General features: G+C 51.7%; 1 protein-coding gene across 3 annotated transcripts in view; it reads left to right on the forward strand.

Moving 5' to 3' along the window:
• The window catches only part of Asic1 (acid sensing ion channel subunit 1), a 28,799-nt gene extending 15,319 nt beyond the window's left edge, over nucleotides 1-13,480 (forward strand). For 2 of the 3 annotated variants that reach the window (XM_034517394.2, XM_076912075.1), the window contains exons 4-12: nucleotides 7,465-7,615; nucleotides 8,216-8,343; nucleotides 8,909-9,059; nucleotides 9,367-9,423; nucleotides 9,839-9,992; nucleotides 10,432-10,523; nucleotides 11,014-11,093; nucleotides 11,177-11,281; nucleotides 11,410-13,480. In XM_034517394.2, the coding sequence (XP_034373285.1) occupies nucleotides 7,465-7,615; nucleotides 8,216-8,343; nucleotides 8,909-9,059; nucleotides 9,367-9,423; nucleotides 9,839-9,992; nucleotides 10,432-10,523; nucleotides 11,014-11,093; nucleotides 11,177-11,281; nucleotides 11,410-11,514 (1,023 nt within the window). In that variant the 3' untranslated portion in view covers nucleotides 11,515-13,480. Of the gene's footprint in view, nucleotides 1-4,981; nucleotides 5,767-7,464; nucleotides 7,616-8,215; nucleotides 8,344-8,908; nucleotides 9,060-9,366; nucleotides 9,424-9,838; nucleotides 9,993-10,431; nucleotides 10,524-11,013; nucleotides 11,094-11,176; nucleotides 11,282-11,409 lie in introns of those variants that run through there. The other variant, XM_034517392.2, reaches the window with a different exon arrangement.
• The last annotated feature ends 455 nt before the right edge of the window (nucleotides 13,481-13,935 follow it).

Raw genomic sequence — 13,935 nt, forward strand, 5'->3', positions numbered from 1 at the left:
CAGGAGAATTCTCATAAGGCCCCCATAGTTTGATTTGTAAGTGTTTTAAATCACAAGAGCAGGATCCAGCCCACTCTCTGTTCCCTGCCATGGAGGGAGGTAAAAAGAAGGCCTTTAGAGGTGGATGACCTCATTTTAATGACAGTCTGTTTGTTTGTTTGTTTGTTTGCTCGCTTGCTTTTGAGCTATTTTTGAACTCTTTGCTCTGGCTGCCCTAGAACTCACTCTGTAGACCAGGCTAGAACTCACAGAGATTTGCATGCCTCTGCCTTTAAAAGTATGCACTATCCCACCCAATCTTAGTACTTGCTCATTAGGAGACTTGAATTGCTTGTTGTTGTTGTTGTTGTTGTTGTGGTGGTGGTGGTGGTGGTGGTGGTGGTGGTGTGTGTGTGTGTGTTATGCATGAATGTATATAAGCACACTCACTCATGTATGACTGTGTAGAAGCCAGAAGTCTCTCTCCCATCTCTAGAATGGGCTAGAATAAATCATTCTATTTTATTATATGTATTTGTATTTCACATGTATGTCTGTGTACCATGGAAGGGGATATAAAATTCCTAGGGATTGGAATTATAGACAGTTGTGAGCTGCTGTGTGGGTGCTGGGAATTGAACCTGGGTCCTCTGGAGGAGCATCCAGGGCTCTTGCTTGCTGAGCCCCTTCATTTATCTTTTTGAGACAGACTCTCTCACGGAACCTGGAGCTCATGAACTAGCTAGAACCCAGCTAGCCACTGAGCTCCAGAGAAGCTGCCTGTCTCCACCTCCCCAGTGCTGGGATTATAGGCAGCTATCCAGTTTCTACATGGGTGCTGGGGATCCGAACTCAGATCCTCGTGTATCAAGCATGTCACCTATTGAGCATCTCCTGAACTCTGTGCTTCAGTTCTTGTTTGTCAAATGATGGTGGAGTCCCTCATTGTGTGGGCCGTGTAAAGAGCCCACGAATTAGTTGAAAATCACCAAACCTTGCCCAGATGTGGAAGGAGATGAAATTCAGAAGGGATGCAGAGAAAGTAAGAAGCCACTCAGTTGCCACACACAGCTGGGGAGAGTGCTGGACTTTGGGAAGGACTCAGAGAAGACATTCATCCTTGGTTGGAAAGCCCCAACTCATTACTCACTGACTTATTTTATTCTGTAAGGCAGAAATTTATAGAAGAGGTCACCCAACCTCTGGTGTCCATAAAAGGACACATGGACAAGAGTGCAGGCATATAGTTACATATATACTACTATGTAGCCCTAGCTGGCCAAGAACTTGTTATGTAGACCAGGCTGGCCTCAAACTCACAGATGTGCAAGCCCCAACCTCCAGAGTGCTGGGATTAAAGGCATGTGCCACCACCGCCCGGTCAAATGTGCCTTCTTGAATGAAATGAAATCGAGAGGGAATTTGAAGGAATGGGAGGGAAAACTATAGGGATATGAGTGTGTATATGCTTATGTATGGGTGACCATGTGTGTGCATGCATGTGTGCATGTATGTACCTGTGTGTATGTGCGAGCACATGCATGCATGCATGTGTTTGTGTGTATGTGAGTGCATGTGTGTGCATATGAGTATGTACACATGCATGTACCTATATGCATGTACATCTACATTGGTGTATGTGTGTGCATGTGTCTCCATGTCTGTGTGTTGCTGTATAGGAGTGTAAGGTAGTTTTGGTGTAGGTGTAAGGGAAGTTATATCAGCTCAGTGTCCTGAAGCTGCTGTCCGTCTTCACAGCCTCCTCTCTGGTGGCGACTCTCATCCTGAAGCGCCTTCTGCCTTGGTTTCCTCCAGGATGTCTGAAGGAGGGAGATAGTGCCCTCTAGTGGGCAAGAGGCAGACAGGCAGCTATGGTCAACCCCAGCACACCATAAGCCAAGGTCTCTGAAACTGTCCTGAGGAAGGGCAGCCCGGCAGACCCTGCCCCATGAGAACTAAGGCCTGGCAGGCGGGAGACAGATGTCCGTGAGGCAGCAGACAGAAGGGCACCCACAGACTTGTACAGGAGAGGGTAACAGTTGAAGGTGGCTAATCTCTCCTCATACCCAGCCCCTCTTGTGGGTTTTTGCTTCGTACCACATCTCTCTATGTAGTTTGTGTAGGGGTGTGCACTTGAGAGGTTAGAAAACAACCTGTGGGAGCCAGTTCTCTCCTCCAGCCACGTGAGTTCTGGGGGTCAAATCTAGGTGCTCAGGCTCGTCAGGAAGTGACAGGAACTACCTTTACTGCGGCCATCTTGCCCATCCACCTTTAAGGTTAGCCTTTTACTTCTTTTTCCTTGATGTAGCCTCTCCATCGGGACCACTCCCTCTCACAGCCTCCGCACTCGAGAGGCTGTGGATTACCCCACATCTGAAATGTCTTGAGTAGCGGCTGACCCCGAGGCAGGCACTGTGCCCCGTGGAATCATCAGAGAAGATATGAATAGGGTATTGAAGAAGAAATGGAGAGCTGGGCACAGTGGTATGGGCCTACAAACCCAGCTGCTTGGGAGGGAGGCAGAAAGATGACTGGAGCCCAGGGATTAGGAGCAGCAACACAGTGAGTCTCTTCGGAAGGATCAGAGGGCTGGGCTGGAGAGATGGCTCAGCACTGAGGAGCGCTGCTGTTCTCCCAGAGGGTGTGTGGCCCCTTCTCAGGACCCGGCTCTCAGCTAGTCGCCGGTGGTCTGGGACTCCAGCTCCAAGGGATCCAACACCCTTAGTGTAGACCTTCTTAGTGTTACACACACTGGTGCACAAATCACACATGCAGACAAAACACCCACAGATATAAATTAAAATAATAAATTTAAAAAAATGATCAGAGGGACCAGGCATGGTGGTGTACCTTTAATCTTAGCATGTGGGAGGCAGAGGCAAATGGATTTCTGTGAGCTCCAGGCTAGCCTGATTGACATGACAAATGCCAGGCCAGTCTGGGCTCCAGAGTGACACTGTAATGATAATAGTAATAATAATAATAATAATAATAATAATAATAATAATAATAATAATATCAGCATCAGAGAGCCAGCAAGTTGACTCAGCAGGCAAAGGCAGGGACACCAGCTCCAGGTTTGAGTTTGGTTCTGAGAGCCCAATGTAAAAAAAGAAAACCAGTTCCTGAAAGTTGTCTTCTGATCACTGATTCACATGCACAGTAATGATAAACAAAATCAAAGACATGAGAAAAAAAAATGAGTTGGAGCTGACCAGAGTCCTGGGCTGTGGGTGAGCCTGGCGCACCTGGGAGGGTTTTGGTGGCTGGGTACTGGGTTGAAGGGGGGTAGGGGTAGTGTCAGTAATGAGGGTGCCAGGAATGAGCTTTACCACAAAACACTGAGGAATTTTAAGCAGGAAATGGGCAGGAGTCGCTCAGAGGGAAGAAGAACTGAGATGCATCTAAGGGGAGTGAGGGACTGGAGAGGGGTCAGACCTCTCGGCTTTCTCCTCTTCTGGGGCTCCGTGTTTCTAGAGGTAAAGCTGAGTAAGGCAGAAAGCTGCACAGCTGTCAGCTCTTCTAGAACCTAGCATCCTGCCCGTCATCCAACACATCCCAGGCTCTCTCCCTTACAAAGCATAAGGAAAGGAAGGCCCTGGTAGACTTGTTCAGCCTCGACCTACTCCTGGACCTACTGAGAAAGGGTTAATCTGCTTTGCTCCTCTCCTCTTCTCCTCCTCCTTCCTCTCTCTCTCTCTCTCTCTCTCTCTCTCTCTCTCTCTTTCCCTCCCTCCCTCCCTCCCTCCCCTTCCCTTTCCTAGGTCACCTTCTTGGCCCTAGAGACTTGGCTGCTGGCTCAAGTTCCTCAGTCAGAGGCCCTGGGTGACCAGAGCACACAGAGGGGCCAGGGGTCTGCGGGTAGGGATTGGTCCATGGAGAGCAGAGGGAGCCTCAGTACTGAGGTGCACGGAATGCTAGGGGTTGGGGGGAGCTTTCAGGTTGGTTCCCAACACTGTTCACCTGTCCCAGGACCTTCTGTCTCTGGTCACAATTCCCTCCACTCTCCTGAGGACAGCCTCTCACATTCCCCTTCTAAACTAGTTTTGTTTTGTTTGTTTGTTGTTTTTTTTTTTTTTTTAGGGGGGAGGGCAAGCTGTGGACCGTGGAGGGCATGGTAGTGTTCTGTCAGCAAGCTTTCAGCTTCAAAAGTCTCTCCCCCCACCCCCACCCCCCCCGGTGCTGGGAACTGGTCAGAAATGAGTCTGTGGTCAGTAAGAAATATCTGCTAATGGAACCTGGGCTGCCTTACAAGCCACAGAAAATGGGGGGGGGGGGTGCGGGGGGAGGAGGGAATGAGACCTAAGTGTGCTGTGCTTGCAAGAGGGATGTGGACCTAAGATAGAGCTGTAGGTTAGGGGAGAATGGGAGTTAGTGACTGGCTGGACTGAGCTGTGGGTGGAGGGAATGGCAAGGGGTAATGCAGGCTCACAAAGTAACAAAGTAAGTTGGAGTGGGTGATGGGAAGGTAACTAAGTATCAAAGAAATAATAAGCGTGAACAGAGGCTGAGTAGGCTGGGAGATGGGGGCCCGGGTTGTCAATGAAACAACCGGAGTGACTATGGGTGGAGAGGAATTAGAGAGCCAAGCAGGGGCCCGAGGCTTGGAGAGCCCAGAACAAGAGCTAGATCAAGTGAGAATGAGGAGAGCCAGCAGAACTGGGGTGGGGACACCGAGGAGCATGCTGGGGAGCTGGGGAGGATGAGAGTACGCATGTGTGCCCTGGAAGAGGGCAGCAACTGTGCTCATCCTGCCAGTGAGAGGAGTGGGTCTCACCTCACCTGAAGAGAGGGTACAAAGAGCCCAAAACCCTCATCCAGCTGGAGCCAGTGTCAGACAAAGTCTTCAGCTCTCCCCATCCCTGGCAAGGCCCCCCCCCCTTCTCAGCAGGCTCTCCATCAATTATTCATCAGCGGCACAGACCACGCCCTCTCTAGCAGAGCAGTCTGGTCCTCCTCCTCCTCATGCCCTGCCCCAGCTCAGCCACACTGCCACAGAGGCTTTGGTGAGGAAGGACAAACAGCTGGGCCGGGGGAGACCTGGCTGAAGGGTTAGGTAGCTGGCCCTGTCGGACCACACCTGCAGTCCAATCTCCGTCCCCTCCGGCACCTTCTTCCTGTCTCCCGGAGAAGATGCCCATCCAGATCTTTTGCTCTGTGTCATTCTCCTCTGGAGAGGAGGCCCCAGGATTCATGGGAGATATCTGGGGTCCCCACCACCACCGGCAGCAGCAGGACAGCTCAGAATCGGAAGAAGAGGAAGAGAAGGAAAAGGAGGCAGGAACAGAGCTGGATGAGGGTGACTCACCTAGGGACTTGGTGACCTTCGCCAACAGCTGTACCCTCCATGGTGCCAACCATGTCTTTGTGGAAGGGGGCCCAGGGCCAAAGCAAGCCCTATGGGCCGTGGCCTTTGTCATAGCACTGGGTGCCTTCCTGTGCCAGGTAGGGGACCGAGTTGCTTATTACCTCAGCTACCCGCACGTGACTTTGCTAGATGAAGTGGCCACCACAGAGCTGGTCTTCCCAGCTGTCACCTTCTGTAACACCAACGCTGTGCGGTTGTCCCAGCTCAGTTACCCTGACTTGCTCTACCTGGCCCCCATGCTAGGGCTGGATGAAGGTGACGATCCTGGGGTGCCCCTCGCTCCACCTGGGCCAGAGGCTTTCTCCGGGGAGCCCTTTAATCTCCATCGTTTCTACAACCGCTCTTGCCACCGGCTGGAGGATATGCTGCTCTATTGTTCCTACTGTGGGGGCCCCTGTGGTCCCCACAACTTCTCAGTGGTGAGTGGGACCCATGCTTACCACAACACCCCAAGAGTATATGCCATGGCTCTCTTTCTGGCCATCAAATCAGCTCCTGAGGCTGGGGCTGGTAACTGCTGAACCCTACCTAACCTGGGCCAGAACTCACCTGGTATCCCAGAGTCTGCAGCTAGGTTAAGAGCCCCCCAGATGCACAGTTCTCCCTAGTTGTGTCTGGAACTATGTTGCCGCCAGTAATTAGCTGCTGTTTTGATGCCTGGAATATCCTCCAGCCTCATCTGCTCTTCTCCAGACCTCTCCATGGCCCCGAACCTTGGGTTCTAGCTATGAGTTTAACCTTTGACGTGCTGGGGGCTGCCTATGGCTGGCCAGTTGTTGACTATCATCCCTGGAGGGATAGTTGTGGGGAGGAGCCACCGTTTCTCTAGAAGTGCAGAATGGGGTCATAGGAGGAGAGGGCAGGCCCTGCCTTCACCCCCACACCTTGTCAACAGCTCACAACAGGGACTTCACTGCACCTTTACTTTGTTTCCTGTGCTCTTTCTTATGGGAGTCCAGCCCCTACCAGCTGTCAGCTCGCTCCAGCACGCTCGCTCTCTCTCTCTCTCTCTCTCTCTCTCTCTCTCTCTCTCTCACACACACACACACACACAGAGAGAGAGAGAGAGAGAGAGAGAGAGAGAGAGAGAGAGAGATCCATCTGTCAGTGAAGTTGGGAAACCTCTAAGTCACTGGAAAAGATCACCTTTCCCCATTGGTTCCCCCACACTAGGGGCTTTCTAGATACGAAGCCAGCTGCCATCCCACCATCTCCTCAGATTGGCTTAATGCCCCTCTGGCCCATGTAGATTTCAGATGCCTGGCCTTTCCCTTCCATACCCACCACTCTATGCCCTACCAGGTAGGAGTACATGGGTGTCATCCCAGTCCCTGAAGTGATTGTAAGCTGGTGTTTTGGCCGCTGGACCTCAGTGAGGGCAGAAGCTACAGTATCTTCTAATGAGGAAAGTATCTCCCTTGAGGCCCTCTGAGCTCTACAAGCATCCAAACATGCTATGTCTTGGTATTCAGTCCTGATTCCTGGGAGAAGAGGGGATATGCTGGATATGTTTGGTTCTTGGCGTGGCGACTGGGGCTGCTCTCAGGTTCTACTGATAATGGAACAATAGCGGACACAAGAGGCTGAGAGAGGGAAGAGACTAAAAGGCTTAGCTTTGAGGGGCTTAGATATGGAGGAAGGTCTTGGAAGGATTTCTAACTCAGGGCTGAAATCCCAAAGCAAAGATCTAAAGATCTGTTTCAGAAGGCCTCAGAGGTTTAGCAGTTATAGGATCGTGGTGACAGCGGTGCACATTAGGGTCCTAGCATGAAAAAGATTGTCCCTTGATAGTTCAGTCGAAAAGACTTTAACAAAGGGGCCATTTGCAAAGCCATGTGCAGGATTAAGGAAGCCAGTAAGGGAGGGCAATGGAGCTAGCCTTAGTGGGAAATTGTTATCTCTCCTTGGCTGAAGGAGCACAAAGAAGTCCTCCCGGCAAGAGTTACAATGTTACAATCATGAGGGGCTAAGCCACTGCTGCGTTAGAGGCAGAGGAGATCAGTACTCCACTGTCTGTCTGCCTGTGTCTGATCCTTTGTGGTTCTCACTGGTTAAACGCCACCAGAAGCCCATCTGGCTGGCAAGACTCTCATGCTCTCTACTCTGCCCTACACCAGGTCTTCACACGGTATGGAAAGTGTTACACATTCAACTCGGGCCAAGATGGGCGGCCACGGCTGAAGACTATGAAAGGTGGGACTGGCAACGGCCTGGAGATCATGCTGGATATTCAGCAAGATGAATACTTGCCTGTGTGGGGAGAGACCGGTATGTTAGCCTGCTTAGGAGCATCCTCCCTGGTCCCAGACTCAACTATGGCTCCACTGTGTGGTCCTAAGCCCAAACTCAGACTCGTCCCCCTTCTCCCAAGATCTTACCACCTCTGTCTTTGCCCCTATGTGACTTCCACACTCTCGATTCCCTGGCTCCTCCTTCCTGGTTTAGTTACTCTCCAAGGTAACCAGGCATCCTCTTCCATCAGTGGCCGCCACTCACTCTATAAATAACTCCTTCTCTTCTTGGACTGCCTGGCTGTCTGGTCTCAGGGGACTTGGGGGCAGAGAGATGGAGAGAAAAGAAAAAGAGATGAGGAGAGATGGAGAGGGGCAGAGACAGTGACAGTCCAGGAGAAATAATCTGAACCGGCAAGATACATTGCAGACATCAGGTAAGAGACATGTGTAGCATCCAGAAGTCACTGGAGCATCGTGGAGCTGCTAACACAGGAGGATGGAGATGTGCTCAGACCCCATTGCCTCTACCAAGTCCCAGTAGACTGCTTATTACCAGGGAGGTGTGATGCCTCAGGTTTTGGAGATGATTAAGGACTCAAAAATGCTCCCAATTTTCATGCCTTCATCTTTACAGACGAGACGTCCTTCGAAGCAGGCATCAAAGTGCAGATCCACAGCCAGGATGAACCTCCTTTCATCGACCAGCTGGGCTTTGGCGTGGCCCCAGGCTTCCAGACATTTGTGTCTTGCCAGGAGCAGAGGGTGAGGGGCTGCAGTGGGTGTTGGGTAGTCGAGATGGAGTTCTGGGGACTGGGGAGATGGCTCAGTGGGTAAAGTGTTTACTATGCAAGCATGAGGATCTCAAGTGAGACCCCAACACCCACATAAACCAGAGTGGTGCACAGCTATAACCCCAATTCTGGGCTGAGGGGTGCAGAGATAGACGGATTCCTGAAGCTAGCAGGCCAGTGAGCTGCCCCAGATTCAGTAAGAGATCCTCCCTGGAAAACAATAGAGAGAACTAGAGGAACATATCCAACATCTACTTCTACTTCTGGACTGTGCATGGGACACAAACACATGCACACACACACTTGACACATACACATCACACACACATGCACACATACACATGACACACACATATACACACACACACACACTCACAGTGGTGGGTGATCAAGAATGGGAGGAACACTCTGTAAACTCTAAGACCTTAGAGCTCCAGGGGTCAGACTCCTGAGTTCTGCATCTTGCCAGAGAAGTCCATTACGGGGAGTTGGGGAGAAGCCCCCACACGTCCCCAGCTCCCCGGCTGTCCCAGCAGCTCATCTACCTGCCCTCACCCTGGGGCACCTGCAATGCTGTTACCATGGACTCGGATTTCTTCGACTCCTACAGCATCACTGCCTGCCGGATTGACTGTGAGACTCGTTACCTGGTGGAAAACTGCAACTGTCGAATGGTACACATGCCAGGTCAGACCCCAAGATTCCAAGCACAGCCCTGGGCTATCTCAGGCTACACAACCCTTCGCCTGTTTCCTGTCTGTATTGTCCTTCCTAACCCTGGTCCCTGATCACTTCATTTCTTATGTTTCTGTCTCTTAGCTCCTGCCTATGTCTACAGGAAGTAGGGGAGGGTTTTTAAAGGGTGGGCTGGAGAGTAGGTCACTTCCAGGGCTCCAGGGGTGGCTCATCCTACTGTCCCATCTTCCAGCTTCCTCCTTACACAATACCACATCACTTAATCTCTACCTGTCCTCTCGTCTTCTTTCCTTTGTAGGGGATGCCCCATACTGCACTCCAGAGCAGTACAAGGAGTGTGCAGATCCTGCCCTGGGTGAGCATCTCTGACCTGAGACAGTTAGGGGGAGGGAAGAAAATGCTGTCTGTCTCATGCACAGGGCACTGAGATAAAGGTTGAACTTGATTGGACAATGGCCGTGTGCTTTCCACCTGCATCTGCCCTTATATGCCAGGAACTGCACCTTCCGAGGTCCCTGTGGCGAATTCATAAGAGTCTCTTGGGAGGGTCTTCACCCTCTTTCTGCCTCAGATGGTTGGTCTTTTAGAACTCTGAGGGAATAAGATTAAGTACAAGGGCAGGAAGGCTGGTGAGGATGAGCTAAGGATAGACCTTGGGCCAGGCAAATGAGAGAGGGTCCTAGGGTCTTTTGGCCAGGGTCAGTATGTCCATATTGGGAAGACACTGGCAGAAGGACGCCACTCAACTAGTGCCTTTCACATGGGCACAGACTTCCTAGTGGAGAAAGACCAGGAATACTGCGTGTGTGAGATGCCCTGCAACCTGACCCGCTATGGCAAGGAGCTGTCCATGGTCAAGATCCCCAGCAAAGCCTCAGCCAAGTACCTGGCCAAGAAGTTCAACAAATCTGAACAGTACATAGGGTAAGGAGTCTGCTACACGGGGCAGGGCCCTTGTACAAGGACTGCAGAGGGTACAGGTGGACTCTAACGAGAGTCTCTGAGGCACAATGAAGTCGAGATAAGTCACAGAAGGTCCTAGAGGCACCTGAAGAGTGTGGGTTGTGTGTGAGGAGATCAAGCTAGAATAAGTAACTTAGCACTCTCCTCCTCTCTCCTCACTCTAATCCTCCAACTCCATCCTCATTGCTGTAACTGGGATTGCCTCCATTTGCCCGAATGCAAAGTGTCTTCTCATGCATGCCATTTAATTTAATCCTTACAGTGCCCCTAGAAGGCAGGACTCTTCATCAACATCTCAGGAGCCTCAGAGAGGCTCACAGCTAAGATCACCTATCTAGTAAGGGGCAGAGATAGGACTTGAACCTAGCTTTTTTTTTTCTCCCCCCCCCCCCATATGTAGGGAGAACATTCTGGTGCTGGACATTTTCTTTGAAGTCCTCAACTATGAGACCATTGAGCAGAAAAAGGCCTATGAGATCGCAGGGCTCTTGGGTGAGCTTGTGAATGACCAGCCTTCTCCTATGCCTAGAATATGATATGGCTCCCTCCCATCCAAAACTAGGTGCTCTCAGTCGGCCCCATCCCCAGGGGCCTTTCCCCGAGCCCTCTTGTGTGGCATGAAGTGGAGGAAAGGAACCGGTCTTCTGTTAGGATGAAGTGGAAAAGTTGGGCATCGGAGAAGGGGTTGAGGGATAGAAGCAGAAACTGCTCCGTATGTCCTTGAAAGTGGTCCAGATACTAAGAAAGTAGTGTGTTTTGTAAAGAATTTATTCTTCTTGAATAAGAAACACTCGCTTTAGGAAGGAAAATACAGAAAAGGATAGAGAATAAAAATTCTGCCAGAGTCTGGTTTTCTGATCCTTCTGTATCAGGGCACCAATCTCTGCAAACGTGGCTGGCCTGCCCCAGTCCTATTAAAGCCCAGAGCCCCTTGGTCCTGAGCTCACTAACCTCTCCGACCTGACCCCCCCCCCCCCCGTAGGTGACATCGGGGGCCAGATGGGGTTGTTTATTGGGGCCAGCATCCTCACAGTACTGGAACTCTTTGACTATGCCTACGAGGTAAGGAAGTAAGGGGGTAGGGCTGGGCGGGGCCACCCCATTGGGGACTCCGGTCCACCCACCCTGCCCTAAACCTCTCCCAGGTCATTAAGCACCGGCTGTGTAGACGTGGGAAGTGCCAGAAGGAGGCTAAGAGGAGCAGCGCAGATAAGGGCGTGGCACTCAGCCTGGATGACGTCAAAAGACACGTGAGGGAGCAAGGCTGGGAGGCGACCTGCGGTGTGCCCTTTCCCCACAGCCTCACACCAACCCATCTCCACGCCACCTTTTTACCTGCATCCCTTTCTGTAACCTGTTCCCGTCTTATGTCCCTCAGAATCCCTGCGAGAGCCTCCGAGGACATCCTGCCGGGATGACGTACGCTGCCAACATCCTACCTCACCATCCCGCTAGAGGCACGTTTGAGGACTTTACCTGCTAAGCCCTCGCAGGCCGCTGTACCAAAGGCCTAGGTGGGGAGGGCTGGGGGAGCAAGGGGCCCCCAACTGCCCCCAGCTACCCTGGGGACTTAACTGCGTTCCTGGGCAGTGGTTCCCTCTTGTCTGTGGTGAGAAAGGAGTCTTGACCATAGAGTCCTCTCCCAGCCTCTATCCCATCTTTTTATTTTAATGAAATTAAACTAATATAAAGAGAAAGAGAGAGAGATCGGCCGCGACCTCAGGCTGCCCCTCTGCTCCATGCTGCCTCCCCTAGCTCCAAGGCTGAATTCTGTCTGTCTGGCTGTCTGTCATCTGAGTGTCCACCTACATTCTGCTGCCTCCAGTCACCAAAGCCCCCTCCCAGTGAGGGGTGGAGGGGATCTCTAGGGTCTGAAATTTGTCCCCAAACCAGAGAATGTACCTTAAGGGAGAGGGCTGGTGAGGGGGCTTCCCTAGCCTTAAGAGACGCTCTCAGCCGGGTGACTCCCCACGAGCCCAAGTCTCCAGGTAAGGACTCCATGCCCAGCTCTGCTCCCTCAAGAATATGGAATCTTTAGGGGGCAGAGGATATCCTGAAGAAGTAGAGATGGGGACTGTGTGTGGCCCTGGTGCTGTAGGCCACGTCCCAATATCTGTAAGTCACCTCCACCCCAAAGCTGCTGGAGAGAAATCCCAAGAGGCAGCCCTCTGTGACATCCCCCAGAAGACCTGGCTGGTTAGCTCCCAGCTCAGGGAGAGGGGCACGGCTGCCTGACCTCACTGGCTTCTCTCTCAGAGGCCTTTGCAGAGGGCCACATCCATAAATTTTCTTATGGAACAATTCCAAGTCCTCTTCCCCAACTTCACTCGCTTCTCTCGGCAACCTCATCTGCATTTTCTATTTCTATATGATACAGACTCTATATTACTATAACCTTGTATATACTTCCCCTCCGACCCTGTCTGTCTCCGACCCAATCCCTCTTGTCTCTGAGACCCACCCTCCCACCCCAAGTTCTCCCTTCTGTCTCTCCCCAACTCCCCTGTCTCTGAATGCCTTTGCCTGTATAAAGAGTTGGATTCTCCCCTGGTGTCTGTACTGTGTACACACATCCCTTTGAGAAGCACAAGGAGATGACACACGCATTGTAACCTTCGCACTGTCTCGGTGGCGACATAAAGGAAGCTGTGAATTACAAGCTCTGCCTCTTTCTGGCCTCGCCCTTTGCCCCCACGACCGGGGTGCCCTCTGACCTCCCCACAGCCTTAACACATCCTCCTCCTTGCTCCACTTATCCCAGGGCCCTTTGCCTGGCTGACTGTGGCCTCCCCAGGGAAGGGACTGCTGCAGAGGTAGCTCCTACCCAGGAATGCTATGCTATACTGGAAACTAAGTCAAGAGTGTTACAGACAGGGGGAGCTGGGGATTGGTGACTCACTCTTGCAGCTGGGCAGTGGGTACCCACAGCCAGAAGCTGAAGCCCTCGTTCAGTGGCCTTTCTTTCCTCGGGGTGCCCAGTGCCCTGTCCTCACCTGGATGCCCAGGCCCACCACTTGCATTTTCTGGTGAATCGGGGCTTGGTCATGTGAGGAAAGAGATAGGCCTAGAGAGGGTGTTGAAAGCCCTGCTGCTGTGTGTCTCTCCTGCAAGGGGCCACCAGTTGAGGTAGAGGGACTCCCCACCCCCATCAGGCACCCTTCCCAGGCCAGAGCCCCAACCTTTTTCCAGGCCTTCTCTGTCCCCACTGTCTCTTGGTCTCTAATCCCAAAACAGGACTTATGGGCAGATCACCTGTGTGCGTTGGCCTGGAGCCAGAGAGTGAGGCTATAGAATCTTTGAGACCTCTTGGTTCCCAAGAGTTGTTTAAGAGATCAGAACTCCCCAGAAGGAAACAGGGCAAAGCAGAGAAACATGCACTGGCTGAGGGCCAGCAGGAAGGGCTCTGGGTGACGCATGCCTCTGGTCTAATAAACTGGGTTTCAACCATCTCTTCAGTGTTGGTTTTCTGTTTGCTTGTTTTATTTGACAGGGTTTCTCTGTGTAGCTCTGGCTGTCCTGGAACATTTCTGTAGACCAGGCTGGCTTCGAACTCACAGAGACACTCCTGCCTCCCAAACACTGGGATTAAAGGTCCTAGCTGGCACGGACCTGCTTAGCGTTGTTTTTAGTTGCAAACTTTATGGGTGTTACCTTTAGAATGGAGCTTGCCTTAAGGGCCACACAACTAGAGTAAGGAAATTTGAGTGGTAGCCTTATGTAGTGGTTATACCTGTAATTCCAGCAGGTAAGAGATGGAGCAGTTATCTTCCATTACACAGTGAGTTTAAAGCTAGACTGGGCTACTCGAGACCCTACATACTTGATCAGGTAAACACTGATCCTTCTGGAAAAAGACAGGTTCAGGAATCGTCTGAACACTGGGCAGTGGACCAGCAAAGTAATC

This window comes from Arvicanthis niloticus, chromosome 13 (assembly GCF_011762505.2).
Source record: "Arvicanthis niloticus isolate mArvNil1 chromosome 13, mArvNil1.pat.X, whole genome shotgun sequence".
In the NCBI taxonomy this organism is placed as follows: domain Eukaryota; kingdom Metazoa; phylum Chordata; class Mammalia; order Rodentia; family Muridae; genus Arvicanthis; species Arvicanthis niloticus.